General features: G+C 52.2%; 1 protein-coding gene across 1 annotated transcript; it reads left to right on the forward strand.

Moving 5' to 3' along the window:
• The first annotated feature begins 555 nt into the window (after positions 1–555).
• Positions 556–16088, forward strand: VWA1 (von Willebrand factor A domain containing 1). Its single transcript, XM_027728742.2, has 6 exons — positions 556–1146; positions 5946–6509; positions 10956–11234; positions 11778–12050; positions 13062–13331; positions 14430–16088. Exons 1-6 carry the CDS (start codon positions 1074–1076, stop codon positions 14468–14470), a joined length of 1500 nt encoding a protein of 499 aa, XP_027584543.1. The 5' UTR covers positions 556–1073; the 3' UTR covers positions 14471–16088.
• The last annotated feature ends 74 nt before the right edge of the window (positions 16089–16162 follow it).

The raw sequence follows: 16162 nt of genomic DNA on the forward strand, positions 1-16162 counted from the left end.
AGGAGGAGCCAGAAGCAGGTCCATGGAGAGCAGGACAGCCAGGAGAAGGGTAAGGTTTGGTTTGGTTTGGTTTGTGTTCTGGCTGATTCTCCCGCACAGGAGCATTGAGAGGCTGCAGCCAGTGAAGGCTGACCCTTGGGGGCTTTGGTATTTGCTCTCTGCCAAACTCTGAGCCCCTCCATCCAGCAAGACGTTTGTCACAGGTTTATCTTTAGGCGTGTGAGCCCCCTGTGACTCAGGATCACAGACCCGAGGACGTATTTAACACCACGCCGAGGGAGATGATCCACGGGCTGCTGCAATTCCCAGGATCGCTCCATGCCCTCTCCCACCCCGGCAGCAGCTCCTTCCTGCAGGCTCCGTGACTGCACCAGCCCTTCCCCAGGGCACAGCAGGTCCGTGTGTCCCCCCTTGTGCCCCCCAGGCAGGGCAGGGACACGCTGGGCAGCACTAGGACCTGCGGAATGCTCCGTGCCTCCTCCCCGAAGATTAGCCAATATTCCCAGGGCAGGGCAGCTCCCCAGCCTCTCTACTTTTTTCTTTCCTTTATATACGTGTTTCTCCTTCTTCCAGCTCATTCCAGAGCAGAGAGCTTTGGATTTCTCTGAGCGTTTCCCTCCTTTTTTTCCCCCCCTGGCAGCTGGCCCGCTGCCAGTGTCTCGCAGGGCCAAAGTTTTTATCTGCGGGGATATATTTTTCGAACCAGCCCAGCTGCGCTCAGGCTGCAACCGAATCCCCCGCTCCTGGGGCAAAGCTTAACTCGGGGAGAGGAAGAGCAGCAGGGGTGCCGTGTGTGCCTCTCCTCCAGCTATTCCTGTCAAGATGGATTTATGACTCTAAAAGGAGTGGGGGGGGGGCAGGGGGGGAAGGAAGGGAAATTGCCTCCAGGAGCCAGAGCTTACACCACAGCCCAGCGAAACACACGGGGAGGAGCAGCCGGATCCCAAGGCATGAGCAGCGTGGAAGTGGCACCCCGGGATCTGGCGTACTATGACTGATCTTAAGCTTTTCATCTGCCTTCACAGAGCCCAGCTGTTGGATTTAAGGTAGTTTGCCCAGGACCAGGCTTTGCTATGTTGGCCAAGGCAGTGCTTTCTCTCGGTCTGTGGCTGCGGTTTGCTGCGGGACAGGACACACCTGAGCGAGGTGAGTGCCTGGAAAGGCGAGGCGTTCCCGTGGTGCTTTCCCCCATTTTATACCTCCTGCTCCTCAGAGCTTCTCCCGAAACCTTTTCAGAATAAAAGCTGAGGTTGTATTGATGCTTTAGGTGTATAGTTATACTCGTATAAAGAACAAACAAACAAACAAACAAACCTGTCTAAAATCGCCTATTGGAAATGTTGCCCTGTTTGTTTCCAGTAGGGAAAAGGAAACTATTTCAAAAACTTGCAGAGTTTAGTGTAATCATATGGAAAAAATCCTTGCTCCTCACTGTTACCTCTGTACTGGAGGACATGCGTTAAGAGAAGTAAAACCAGTGATTAACACTATCCTTGTCTTCTCCTCTTGCTAATCTCTGTAATTCAACCATTACAGTTTCTCTTTAAAATGCTTTCTCTTGGATACTGTTCGTGGAAAACGACTGTGGGTCAGTCCTGCAGAACTGACAGTGGGAAAAGGGATGTGGAGGAGGTGAATGTCTCATTCCTGGTCCCTGCACTGTGCTGCTGGGCAGAGACTCATCCCACACCGTGGTGGCTGAGCTGGTGCAATTCATTTTTGAACTGCCTTTTTCCCCACAAGTAGAAAAGGTTCTGTGGCTGCACGGCTAGTGCTGGTTGTGTCTGGTTTTCACTGCACCTGGGGAGTGCAATCCAGTGGGAAAGGAGAGTGAACCTCATGTCTGTGTGGACAGGAGGTCCTTGGACTCAGCAGCTCAGACTGTTGGGGTCTGATTCTGTTTCTGGTACCCAGAGCAGGCTGTGTGTGTAGCTCAGATCTCCTTGCAGGGTGCTGGATCCTGTCCCTCAGTGTCCCAAGCTGGTTCAGGAATGGTACTGCTGCTTCTGGCATTGCCACAGTGCTCAAAGTCCACGCAGGCAGCCGTTATTCCTATTGTCCTGCCACTCTGCTGCCCTGGGAGTGTATGTGGCAGCTTCCCAGCTCGGGCTAAAAACAATGCTCAGACCTTCAGGGCATGTGACAGAGCAAGCCACGGCATTCCAGAAGGATTGTGCCTTGCTCCAGAGCCGGAGGTGTGTGCTGTGTTACTGCTGGGCTGCCTTTGGCTGCACACTGCCAGGCACCCGCAGGGGAATGAACCTGCTGGGGGGGAGATGCCCACCCAGCAGCTTTTTGATGTGGAGCCTCCTCAGCTCCTCTGGGTGCTCCCTAAGGCAGCCCCGAGCGAGCAGCTGGCCTGGGAGGGCTCCCGGGAATGGGATGGTGCTTGTCCAGAGGTGTTGGGATGATCACACACCGGGCTGTTTGAGAGGTCAGGATGCACGTCCATAACCCTGTTTCCTTGGGACTTGACCAAAGGTGAAGGGTTGTGGCTTCGTTCCAGCTGCAGTGGGCAAAGGGAAGAAGCTGCTGGATGGCCAGTGGTGCTTCCACATGCTCAGGAATGATTAGATTGTTCAGGGCAGTGGGTATTGATTTCAGGCACCAAGGCACAGAGTCAAGGCAGAGCATCACACGGTTCCACCACTTTCCTCTTTGGGTCCAGGTTCAGATCTCTGTTGCATCAGTGTAAAGTGTGACCATTTGATAGTCTGGGCTTTGATAAATGAAATCAGATCGTCATTACTGGGTTACTCTGGACGAGCATCAGCTGAAAATGATGGGGATGTTGCTATCCCTGTGGGGCAGTGAGTGAAAAATAAAGACTTGGCCCATCCATACCCACTTTGTAGGGAGCCTTTACTGATCTCTGAAGCACAGCTCAGCACCTGCTGTAATTCCACGATTCCAGAACTCTTGAGGCTCCAAATAAAAGAACAGAGATAATGAAACTCCTAAAAAGATCCTAAGAGGTGGCAGCACAGCTTCCTTCCTGCTGTTGGGATTTGTCTGAAGGGCCGTTTCTCAACTCTCAGCCCGAAATCCGTGGCACAGACGAGCTGGAACCTGCACAGGCAGTTTGGGCTTTTAGTCACACAAGTTTATTGTGCTTGGTGGGGCTCAGCTCCTCAATCAAGTGTGTGATCAACCCCTCTCCCCTGGCACAGCCCTCTCTGGCGTGGTTTGAAGTGTAAAACCCCTCCTGGGGTGGGACACCTCTCTGTCTGGGAGAGGTGGTGCCTTTCCCCTCCTGCCTCTCACTGTGATCCAAAGGGGCCACAGGGAAGCAGAGTCCGTGTTCCTCAGCCTCCAAACCTGCCTCCACTCACAGGAGAACTTTTTTTCCCTCGCGTGGCCAAACAGCGAGATGAGAAGACAAATGTGGAATGTCAAGCACAGTTAACCAAGACAGGACATGATCTTTTCTGGCTGTAATTATGCTCCACGAGCTCCAAGCCCCACGTAAATCAGGCGTGTGGCATGTGTTCAGGTCCCAGCTGAGAGCAGGGGGAGCTCTGGAAGCGGATGTCTCCTGTCAGCATCACAGGGAAGTCTGGCCAGCTGTTTTTCTCCTGGAAAAGCCAACAGGCAGCACCGTGTCTCCATAGTGACGTGTTGCTCCCCTATCAGCCCCTTCCAAACACTTCTCTGCGTGGCTGATCTGAGTTTATTGACCAGGCAGTGACAAGAGGATCCTGCCCTGCGCTCTCTGTCGTTCCCTGGAGTCAAGCAGAGCGCAGGGACCGCAGCGACGGGAGGTCTCCAGAGTTATTCCAAGCGAAGACCTGACAGGCTCATGGATGCCTCTTCCCTCCAAATCCCGCTGGAAGTGAGAGATCCTCACTTGGCACGCTGCCAAACAGCCAATCATCTCTCCGTCTGGAGCGAGGGAACTGCCAGAAAACAGCAGCCGCTTGCGTAAGGCAGGGATTCAGTGGCAACCAACCTCCACGGCCCCACCTCTGGCACAGATGGCATGTTTGGGTTGGATGCGGGACAAGGAGCAGGAGGAAGGATGAGGGGAAGGACGAGGGGGTGCCCAGTGGCTTTGGAAGCGTTGCCACGCTCCCGGTGTAGCGAGAGCCTTTGTCTCGATTTTTTTTTTTTTTTTCTTTTACGGGTTCTTTCCGCTGCCAAAATCTGAACGGGAGCGACTTGTTTGCCTCTCATGCAGGGCTGAGTGTTAGGTAGATGGCGTTTTTCTGCATGAAGGATGAGGCTTCTGCTCCACCCACAGACAGTCCCTTCAGCTCCAAAATACACCCTGCCCACCACTGGGTTTAGCTGTTGGTTTTGTTAACCAGTTGTTAATCAGTTGTTGTTAATCAATGCTTTCTCCCCTGCAGGCAGAACCTTGTGGTGTCAGGCTGTAGCTGTTCCTAATTAACACAGCTATTCCCAGCTATGCTTAAAGGATGGCAGTGTTCTGCCCAGCTCTCTGGGTGCCCCAGAGCTGCAGGGTACAGACCAGAGGGCATGGCTGTGACTCTCCTTTGATGTCCTTCTCTTTGAATGGGGTGTTCCACGCCGGTTTTCCCAGGGGTGTTCCCTCTGCAGGTCGTTCTGGCAGCAGTAGGATTTCTGCTTGTGTCTGCTCCCTCGAGGTGAACTCCAGATTCCCCTCCCAGGGTTTGTACATGTGACCCTGTTGTTTACTGCTTGTGAGCAGTGTCCTCTGGCCGCTGCCCCCCGCCCTGCCAGGGCCAGGAGCTTTTACAGCTGTTGGTTGCAACATTTGGGAAGTGAGTGACACTCCTCAAACCAGTGAGGAACCACGATGTCCCCCAGGGAGGTGGCAGCCGTGTTCCAAGATCTCTCCCTGTGTCCTGCCAGCCAAGTCAGTGGCTTGTACTTCTGCCAGCAGAGAGAAAATAATAGAATATGCTGAGTTGGAAGGGACCCATCAGGATCATCCAGTCCAACCCCTGGCCCTGCACAGACACCTCAACAATCCCACCCTGTCCCTCAGAGTGTTGTCCAAACCCTCCTGGAGCTCTGGCAGCCTTGGGGCTGTGCCCACTGCCCTGGGGAGCCTGTCCAGTGCCAACCACCCTCTGGGGGAAGAACCTTTTCCTGGTATCCAGCCTAAACCTCCCCCCCAAAAAAGCAGAGAGCCATGGCTACGTGTGCTTGCCTTGCTCATGCAGCCAGAAACCCTAAACAAAGCCCTGCTGGAATGCCAGTAGGAGTTCTGGGAACCAGTGGCAGGGTCCTGTGGGTCACAGTTCAGCTCCACTGCGTGATGTGGTGATGAAATGGCAGTTGCTGCAGGCACACAGGAAAGCTCACTGGACTTCACTTTCATTTTCTGCTCAGCTCTCAGTGCCGGGTAACTCTGGAGGGTGTGTCTGTGGCACAGGGCTGAGCTGTGCTGGGCACATGGAATTGGCTGTGATCCAGGTGGATGGCAGGTCTCCTGCCTCCTCCTGGCCTCTCTAGATTAGTCAGAGGATCAAAGAATCACAGGATGGTTTGATTTGGAAGGGACCTTAAAGATCATCCATTTCCACCCCCTGCCATGGGCAGGGACACCTTCCACTAGCCCAGATTGCTCCAAGCCCTGTCCAACCTGGCCTTGGATGCTTCCAGGGATGGGGCAGCCACAGCTTCTCTAGGCAACCTGTGCAAGGGCCTCCCCCCTCCCAGGGAAGGATTTATTCCTAATATCTAATCTAAACCTATCCTCTGTCAGTCTGAATCCCCCTTGTCCTGTCACCACAGGCTCTTGTAAACAGTCACCTCCAAGTAACTTTAACCTTCTCCATTTCTGAAGGCTCCGCCTGATTTCTCCTGTTGTTCCAGGAGGTCTGGTGGAACTCTGCCATCTCAACAAACACCTCTCACTGAATTCTCAGATTTGGCACAGAACAACCAAGCTTTCCTGGCAGGTTTTGGGTTCACATCCCTCCTCTAACACTCTTCCCTCTCCCTTTCCCTTCCAGGTCCCCGGCCACCTATTTCCAACACGGAGGGGGACCTCCTCTTCCTGCTGGACAGCTCTGCCAGCGTCTCCCACTATGAGTTCTCCAGGGTCAAGGAATTCATGTGGGACCTTTTGCAACCTTTCACCTTCGGCCCCAGAGATGTCCAGACCAGCATCATCCACATCAGCACCACGCCCACCATGGAGTTCCCGTTCGACCGGCACCCGTCCGGCGGGAGCCTGCGGCAGGCGATCCGGGACACGCGGCAGCTCATGGGAGACACCAACACGGGCAAAGCTCTGTCCTTTGCCAAGGAAAAGCTCTTCAGTGGCGAGGCTGGAGCCCGGCCAGACGTGCCCAAGGTGCTGGTTTGGGTGACGGATGGTTTCTCCACTGATGACATCTCGGAGCCCATGCAGCTGCTGAAGGACATGGGGGTGACGGTGTTCATCGTCAGCACGGGCCGGGGCAACTACCTGGAGCTCTCTGCTGCTGCCAGCCAGCCCCCAGACAAACACCTGCACTTTGTGGACGTGGATGACCTGCCCATCATCACCAAGGAGCTGCAGGATGGGATCCGAGGTAGGCTGGTGCGGGGTTGTGGTCACTGGGAGTTTGGAACGGGGCTGAAGATGAGTTCAGATGAAAAAACCACATGACAATGCCAGACAACCCACAGGGAATCTTTCAAAACCCCCGTGTGTGTGTGGGCAGCAGCACAGTCTCTCTCTGCTGGTTGCCCAGATAAGCCCAGCACTAATTTATTTAAGTGTTAATGAAGATGAGTTAATGCCTGGCTCTGCAGGGCAGGCAGCGGGAGAATCCCCCAAAACCAGTGGTTCTCCTGGCTCACAGGTGCTGCCCTTGCAAACTGTCCACAGTGCTACAGGTCCAAACATAAACCAGAGCTTTTGGGAGGTCTGGGACAAACATCTCTACTCCCCTTGGAATGTTCCATGACTGAGTGGGACAAATTCCCTCTTGGAGATGTGTTAGTGAGATGAGCTTGTGTTTGTAAGGAGTTGTTTAGTTGGTAATGAAGGAAGGAGGCTCAGGCAGGGTATTCTCCGGATTCCTTAAAAACCCCACAAGCCTTTGAAGTGAGTCATGCAGGTCAGGCATCCGTACAATCCCAGCAGAGCAGGAAAATGCCCCCACCTGCACAGGCTGTTAACCAAAGGCTTCCCAAACGATTCAACCTCAGCAGGAGGTTGCTGACTGTGGGAGCGAGGTGTCTGAGCCCCTTGAACTTGATTTTCATATTCAGGGTGATTTTTTTTTTCCCTCTAAAACGTGTGTCTGGCTGGCTCTGTGCCAGCTGACGGAGGTGGAGGACACAAAGGTGTTTCTCTGGGGTTGTGGTGGTTGCTGTGAGAGGGAACAGGCAGCAGGTCAGATTTTTCATCAGTCCAGGTTTTTAAAGCATCCAGGAGAGGGTCTGAGGAGATCCAAAGCCATACTCTGGGCCAGAGGACAGGCATTGGGAAGCCAAGGGCAGTATCCCCTGCTGATCTGCATTCTGCACTGCCCACGGGGTGTTCTCTCCACAGCCCATCCCTGTGGGACTGCCCTGACTGCAAAGCAGCCTCCCAGGTGCCTCTGGATTTGTTTGGAATGCTGAGGGAGTTACTATGACTTTGCAGACTTTCCATGGATTTTCTGGAGGTTCTCTCTCCATTGGAAATCCTGATTTGATTCCTTTTTTGCCTTTTGCTCTGTGAGTTGGTTGGAGCTGGGTTTAGTGTCCCAGTAACCCTTTCCACAGAATCTTCCCTGTGTAGCAATTCCTTCCTGCTTCCAGCCGTGATCATTTAACAAACCACACACAGGGACTGTGTGTTCTCCCCCAAACACCCACTTCTCTCCCATACCTGGGGCAGTGCCAACAGCCCCTCTCCTGTACCAGCCACCACACAGACCCCCAGATGTTTTGTTTCAGTGGTTATTTAGTTTCTGGAGCATCCTGGATCCAGATGGTATAAAACAGCATCCCAAAATGAGAAATCTCCTGCAGCACAAGATTGTCTTGAAGATCATAAGGTCTGCAAGGGTAACAACTACTCTGCTGTGCCTGAGGGCAGCATTCTGTGCATCTACCAGGTCTAAAAGCTACTAGTCTGGGATTTTAATGGAAGGTGAGATTCCCACATGAATCCAGGGATTGGATGCTTTAAGGAAAATACCAGACATTGGCAACATCACCTGAGTTAACCTTTCTAAAGCCACATATGTCCACTCTTCCCTACCGGGAGGAGGCAGCCCTCAATCCCCACCCCTCCTGCTTCTGGCCCCTGGGAGAGCAGGGACAGACAGGATCCTTGGCAGGCAGAAATTAGGCCTTTTCAACTGTGGAATGGCCCAGACTGGTTTAATTGTCACTGCTATCTTATCCTTCATCTCTTGCTACTGTTAAAAAACAGTGAAGCCTTTTGTAGAGGCACAAACAGGCTTTGTCAAGAGTTGCTCTCCTCCTTTCCAGGAATGGAATGTTCTGTGCCTGCTCCACAGATACCCCACCACAAGGGTCCCTGCCAAGCTGCTGCTGCTGCCTCAGGTGGGCTGAGAACCCTCTGTGGAACAGCTCAGTCTCCACAGAGAGAGACATGGTGGACCCGAAATAGTGCCAGTAATGCTGCTACGTGGAAGGGGTGCAAGACAGCAGGGACTGTGGATGGATGTGTGTGTTCACACCCTCTCTTTTTCCTTGGCACATGGTCCCGACACAACAAGTCTGCAGAAGGCAGCTGCCAGCCAGCCTGGCTATGGCACAGCTGGCTCCTTCCAAGTGGGAAGGAGAGGGACTCGGGCTGGGAAGGAGCACAGGCTCTTTCCACTGCATCTTATATATCAGTATGTACCCAACAGATGGCATTTGGTGCTCTCCTGGGGAAGGACCAACCTTGTGAAACCAGGGCATTCCTCTGAGGTGACACCAGGTTCTGTGCTTGCACCCACTTGCTCTCCACTCAGCCACTTGAACTGACAGCTGCTGACTTGCTCCATCCTCAGGCTCCACCTTCTGAGCCAAGTTTTGCAGGAGCCCACGTGCCCAGCAGGCACAAAACATCAGCCACTTCCCGTGGGTACTCAGGTCAGGGTAACACATTTCTGATCTGAAATGAAGTCCTGGATAACTTCTGGTGCAGTGAAGGCTTCACTCTGAGTCCTCTGATATTTTCACCTGGAATTGAATATAAGCAGGTGACCAGAGGGAGGGATCTCAGACCTTGAATGTCCACCCTGGTAATGGAGGAGTGTATTCCCTCCCTCCCAGAACCAGAACCCTCCCCCATCCATATCAAACCAGAGAACTAAAACCGTGAAGCAGAAGTGGTTTGTCCCAAATCCCTGCAGCAGAGAGGGGACCATGTACCCAGGGCTGGAAAGGTTCACCTGCTGCCCCTCAGGAAAGCAGCAGCATTCCTGCAAGTCTGATCCTGACCTTGCCAGAGTTCAGAGGATGCCAACAAACTTGTGGCTGCAAAATAGTGCTTCAAAGTCACCAAGAGGCAGGAGGTGGAAGGAAAAGTGTGTCATGAGCTGTCTCTGAGTGTTGCTGGATCCTGCCTGGGTCTAATACAGGAGATTACCTTGTTGCTTCCCTCTGGGAACAAGGTGGTGCTGGGAAGCACGCCATGGACATCTATTTTCTGGGGATTATTGCCCTCTTTATGTGCTTAAGGAATCTGTGATCTGGCAAGGAGGGGCAGAGCTGTTTGCCGTGGGCTTCCTGTGCCCTGTCCCTTTGATGTGCCCGTTTTATTCACAGTGTCCCTGAGCCTCCAGGCTCACTTATTTCCATTCCCTGAGCTTTTGGCAGGACTTTTGGCACTGAGGCCTTTCCTCTGCTCCCTGTTCCTTCGTGGCTTGGCCACTGGTGTTTTGTGGGGCTCACAGAAGGGTGCAGCATCCCAGGACCTCTGATCCTTCTCCCGGCCTCTCCACGCTCCAAGCGGGTGGAGTGCTGCTGGCTGGCAGCATGTGGATGGGAGGGCAGGGCATGGAGCAGGCAGGGAAATGTTCCTGCCTGCCTGGGAGAGCCAAAGAACAGCTCAGAGGAAAAACTGAGGCTGTTTTACTTGGTACAGGGGAGTTGGCAGGGACTCGGAGGAGGAGGAGAAGCTGATCCTCTCCCTGTTAAAGGACAAGTCTGAGAGTGCAAAGTGACCCCATTTTGCAGGTCTGGGCAGACTTTTGTGCCTCTTTTTTCCTCTGTGCAATGGGGAGCCAGACAGAACTACCCACAGGACTCTGTGAAGGATTTAGGCATGAGCTGGAGGGTTCTATCATAACGTTTCAGGAGTGACACTGTGCAGAGCAAATGCACTTCTTCAAGGCTCAGGGTGCTTCTGAAAATTCTTTAGAAACAGAAGAGCATCTTTGTGTTTTCATATGTCACTCCCCTGGAGAAACAAAGTCTTATGTGTTTCTGCCCCTCTGGAAGACCAGAGAACAGTGGAATTCTGCCCGAGATGGGCTTGGGAGGCCACGCATGTGGGAAGGGTCAAGTAGCAGAGGAAGCTGGGGGAGCTGTGAGCATCAGAAGAGGTATTTGTGCCTGGCATTTGGGGTCTGAGACTCAAAGGTAGCGTGAGCCTTGAAGAGAAGCCTCTGTGCAGGGGTGGGGAGAGGTGAGACGGCACAAGAGGGCTCTGAATGTTGAATGTCACCGAACAACAGAGCTCTGTGAAACCTCGTGGGCAGTGACCTCAGCTGGGGTGAATTCAGCTGGCTCAGCAATGCTGGGCAGTCCCCAGTTCCTGCCCCTTCTTCCTGGCCACTGGGCACTGGCAGAGAGCAGGGAGAAATGTAGTTCTTCACACCCTGGGCTGCTTCGCACACAGGACAGAATTCAGTGGTTTGGCTTTGCTGGGAGGTGGTTCCCACAGGGAGCTCAGGATGGGCCACACCTTGGTGACTTCAGGGATCAGCCAGTGCTGCTACCAGCTGCATCTCCCACCCAGAAGGGCTGGGATTTCAGATGTTCTGTGTTCTGTGTATTGATTCCTGCCCCTGTTTGCCTTGCAGATGTTCTCCAAGCCAATCGGCTCCACGCAGTCGATGTCACCTCAAGCAGCTTCCGTCTGATGTGGCCCAAGCTCCTCTCCCAAGAAACTGGCTACTACACCCTGGAATATGCCCCAACAGATGATCTAGCAAGGAAGAGGACAAAGCAGGTGTCTGGGGCTCACACCAGCCTCGTGCTGAGCAACCTCGCACCAGAAACCACTTATGAGGTGGCCCTCATTCCTGAGTCCAACGTCCACTACTTCCCTCCCCAGACAACCAGGGTTACCACACTGGCAGGTAAAATGTGCGAGGCTGCAGCAGCTGCTCTGGGAACAAGGAGCTCCCTGTCTCCTACCTGGAGGCTGGAGGAGCAGCTGGGGGAGAGGAGGGTGCTGGAAGCAGGTGTATGTGACTGATGGGAACTCTCTGTGTAAGCGGGAAGGAGAGGGGGAGTGCTCAGAGCAAAAACCAGTCCCTCTGTGCAGACCAGTCATTTGGGCCAGAGAGTAACTTAGATTTATGCTGGATGGCAGCGTGCAAAAAGGTGGCACACTGAAAACCTAAGCAAAGCCAAGGTGGACTTGTGTCTGATATTAATTTCTTGTGAGCAAGAACAGTTCTGGCTGTGTAATTCTGGCCAGTCTATGCAGCACAGGTAGAGAAACCAGTCTCTTCGGGCTGAGTGGGGTTGTGCTGACTTGGGTGACTATCAACATCCACTTGCTGGGTTGATTTTCTTCCACCTCCTGAAAGCCAGCTATGGTGGGGGTCAATTATGCTCCTCTGACAGCATCCCTATGCCTTGAATTACATCCTCACATCTCTCTTCATTTCTTCCAGAGGAAATAAGCCCAGCTCAGGTTCTCATCTCAGAGTCTGGACCACGCAGCTTCCACGTGAGCTGGGCTCCCACACTGGACAGTGTGATGGGCTACCAGGTCCTGTATGGACCCCTCCCAGGGAACTCAGTGAAGGTGCTGGAGGTGGATGGGAGGCACAACAGCACCGTGGTGGAGAATCTGGCACCGAACACCACCTACCTGGTGACAGTGACTGCAATCTACAGGTCAGGGAAGGAGAAGTCCCTGTCAGCCAAGGCGTGCACCCAGGAAGGTGAGTGAGCAGCAGGGCACAAGGAGTCTCTGGAGTGTCCCTGTGTCTTTCCCACCTGCCTCTAGGTGAGGCCAGAGAGCTCTGAATCCAGTTACTGGGGTGGGATGGCAAGGGGAAAGCTGCAGCTTCTGATGCTGTGCCATCAGGATGCAGCAGATGTGTGAGGACTGAAGAGAATCAGACACACACATGATGGATGGTACAGGGGGTGCTGATGCTGCTGGTTCAGCACAAGCAGAATGCACATGGATCTCTCTAAAAGAGAAAGAAAACTGCCTTTCCCTCCTGTCTCCTGAGTGTCTGTTCGTTGTGATTTAGCGTTCAAGGAGTAAAAGTTTAACCAGCAGAAGCTTCTCCTTTGAAGAAATACCTGTAAAGGTATTGCAGGAGGCAAAGTCCAGCTCTTATCAGGGCTCAGGAGTGAGGAGCTCAGGGAATGACAGAGCTGAGGGTGTGGGAGGTCACAGTCAGTGCCTAATGGTGCAAACAAAAGTACTTTGTGCTGCACAAAGTTAAGGACTAATTAGGCCGAGCTCCTCCAGTGTGGAGATGTAGAGTTATGTTGGGTCTGTGCATCTACCAGGTCTAAAAGCTACTAGTCTGGGATTTTAATGGAAGGAGAGATTCCCACGTGAATCCAGGGGTTGGGTGCTTTAAGGAAAATACCAGACATTGGCAACATCACCTGAGTTAACCTTTCTAAAGCCACATATGTCCACTCCTCCCTACCTGGAGGAGACAGCCCTCAATCCCCACCCCTCCTGCTTCTGGCCCCTGGGAGAGCAGGGACAGGCAGGATCTTTGGCAGGCAGAAATTAGAACTTTCCAACTGTGGAATGGCCCAGACTGGTTTAATTGTCACTGCTATCTTCATCTTCATCTCTTGCTACTGTTAAAAAACAGTGAACAACAGAAAACAAATGCCCAGGCTGGCTGGCAGCCCCTCCTCGGGGCAGGGGGGAATAGACACACAAATGTCCCACAGCAGTGACATGGATCTTCTTTCTCCAGAGGGCTCCAAAGTGAGGCACCTCCGCTTCGAGGACATGGGCCCCAACACCCTGAAAGCCTCGTGGGACTCTGCTGACGGGCAGGTCCTGGGTTACAAGGTGCGGTGCCGGCGGCAGACGGGCCCGTCCTCGGTGCTCAGCGTGTCCCCGCGGGTGCACAGCGTGCTGCTCACAGACCTGGCCTCAGGCACCACCAACAAGGTCTGTGTGAAGCCCGTGTACAGGAACCAGCCCGGCAGAAGGCTCTGCCGTGTGGTGCACATGCAGCCAGGTGAGCTGGGGGGGGGCAAGGCACATCCTGGGGGCCCTCAGCCCAGGGTCCTGAAGGGCCCTGATGCTCCAAAACCAAACTCCTTAACATCAATTTGTAGGTGTTAAAAAGGGCGTTGGGAGGAGAGCTCCTCTCCAGTGACAGATGGACAGGGCTTTTTATTACACTTTTTATCACACACACTGTTCACGTAGTCATTAGATGGTCTTGCTTACTTAATACATATTCATTAGTTTGCTTTACGTAGTCACACCTTTATTGGAAGTCCTTTTTTCGGTCCTTCTGGGTCTTCTTGCTTGTCTTGACCTCAGTTCTTGAGCGGCCACGGCATCGTAGTATTTCACCCCCAAAACCTGTAACGTTTGTTCTTTATCTTGTTTGGGTACACAGAGCTTAGTTTACGTGCTGTTTGTTTGAGTTACATCCCTTATCTAATTCTCTAAGGCTTCTCTAAGATTATATTGTTCCTTATTTGGGCATTCCAAGATACTGTGAGTAAAGTTTCTATTTCTCCTATCAGCCCTGAGGTGCTGGAGAACCAGCACAGAGGAGCCCTCGTGGCTGGAATATTCTGTGCTCATCAGCTGGTTTGTCATGGGGCTTCATCACAGCACCAAACTGACCAAGGATGGGCTCTTTTCCCCTGTTTTTTGGAGCAAGACTCCTCCTAGTGGAGCACATGGCAGGCAGGAGGAAAAGTGTACAGTGGAGACAGTCCTGGAACTGCTTTGGGATGCCAAGGGTGGGAATACTGCTAAAAGCTGGCATGGGCATTGGAAACACTGTTTAATTTGGAATGTACCCTTCGCTCTCCAACGTGGCTGGGCCTAGGTAACTATTAAAGCCAGTTACTAAGACACAACACATCTTCTTTCTTCCTCCTGCTGCCCAGAAGCCACTTCCTGCCACGGAACAAAAAGGGATTCTGGATAGGATGAAGAGCTAAACAGAAGCTGTGTGGCCGTGCAGAAGCACGGCCTTTTTCCCAGCAAGAGGCTGGAGGGAGAGTAAAAACGACCACAGGGGCGAGATCCCTGACTCAGTCAAATTTGGAGAAGGGTGGATAAAGCTGACATTGTATTTCTTGTGTTCTTCCAGTTACAGAGGCCCAGGGGTACAGGCACAGACAGAGAGCGTGATGGACTGGAGTGAACTGATTCCCAGCAGAACAAGGGATCCTGCTTGGACAAAGACTTGGATGAAAAGGAGGGGTCAGGGGAAGCTCAGAGATCATCTCCCAGCCTGCACTGTCCCCTGAGGTGTCCTGGTGGTCGAGCCCAAAGGTGTCCTCAGCCAAGTTCTCTGAAAGCTTAAAGGTTTGGCTTGGCTGGGTGGAACAACCAATCTGAGTAATAGATCCCAAATCCGTACCCTCTTTTATATAAATATGCCCAACACATAACAAACAGAAGGCAAAGTGGTGAACCCTCACTCTTGCTTGCTTGCTGCCTGTTCTCTATTTATTAAATGTCGATACAGTTTTATTTTTGCAGCTTCTGAGCACGTTCTAGACTTGACTGTTCACTGCTCTGGCCTTTCATTCAGGGCACTCTCAGAAAGATTCCATGTGGCCAAATCCATTCCTGCTCTCAACAGCCACTGAACCTGGAGTCTGAGAGAGCAGGAAACTCAAAACCATGGGAATTTGCTTTCCCAGTAGGTTACTCCAGAGCTCTGAGCCCTCAGCTGAGCTCAAGGAGCAGCAGTGAGTCCAGAAAAGCCAGACAGCAAGACCATCTAGAGCACTTATTTTTGTTCCTCCTTCAAATGCACACCTCCAAACAGCAGTGCAGCCCTGCCTGGATCATCACCACTGCAATCATTTCACCAAACTGGATGTGAGTCCTGCTGTCAGAGCAGCTATATGGAGATTAATTAGCCTGTTCTGTGACTAATTACAGGCAATAAGTCTCCAGCACTATCATTCCTCTGCACACACCTAGCACATATTTAGTGTCTTGTCCTGGGCTTCCACCCAGTGCTAAGCTTGAGCTACACTTAAAAGTCAGTTTTTTAGGGGAAGAGTAGATCTGATTCTTTCCTTTTGGCCCCAGGCTTGACTTTGCTGTCACTAAGCTTCTCTGGGAAGCAGAGCTGGAAAAAACCCACAAATTAAATACTTAGTGACAAAGCAACTGGTCTCAAAATTCAGGGCTTAGGGCTGTAAAGAAATGTAAATACTTCTCTGCTAAAACCCAGATCAGTGGGAACACCCTCCCTCAGTAGCACTTGCTCTGTTTTAAATGTATTGCTTATTTGTCCTACACATGGAACTCATTTTTTAAAGCTGAGCTGTTTGTTGGAGAGCCCCATCCAGTGTCACAAACCCTCCCTTAGCTCTGCTTTGGACTTCTCAAAACAGCTCCTTTTGGAGCTTAGAGGAACTTTATCCCTGGCCTTGTCTCCTGAGTGCTGAATTCATCATCTGTAGGTTTATGGAGCATTTTCCACGGTCTGTCTTGCACAGGAGGAAGGGATGGAGGGAGGCGAGCCACTCATTAACTCAATAAGGAGATTTCCTGTGATTTGTGTCCTCCTTTGGAATGTGCATTTGTGACTGATTAATCTCCGTGCTGAAGGGATGATAAAGCCTCTGGAATCTCTCATGCAATAAGATGATCTTGTTTGTTCTTGCTGTAGGACAGAAATTAAGTTTGCACAACTCCCTGCGTAGTTTATTAATCCATTAACATGTCACCCACCCCCCCAATTGTAACACACCCTCTTGAAGACAATTAAATATAAATACAAGAGCTATTGAATGATTACTTTGTTCTTGATGGCAATCAGGGCAAATCTGTGGAGTGTAGCTTTTGTTCCAAGGGTTGAAA

This window comes from Pipra filicauda, unplaced genomic scaffold, assembly GCF_003945595.2.
Source record: "Pipra filicauda isolate LSUMZ 115617 unplaced genomic scaffold, ASM394559v2 scaffold87_size3191425_pilon, whole genome shotgun sequence".
NCBI classification, from domain to species: domain Eukaryota; kingdom Metazoa; phylum Chordata; class Aves; order Passeriformes; family Pipridae; genus Pipra; species Pipra filicauda.

Excerpts from the sequence above, each read along its gene's own strand:
- VWA1 (XM_027728742.2), top strand. The coding sequence starts at position 1,074 with ATGTTGGCCAAGGCAGTGCTTTCTCTCGGTCTGTGGCTGCGGTTTGCT. Across the intron at positions 1,147-5,945 it reads ACAGGACACACCTGAGCGAG|GTCCCCGGCCACCTATTTCC; the intron begins GTGAGTGCCTGG and ends TTTCCCTTCCAG. Across the intron at positions 6,510-10,955 it reads GCTGCAGGATGGGATCCGAG|ATGTTCTCCAAGCCAATCGG; the intron begins GTAGGCTGGTGC and ends TTTGCCTTGCAG.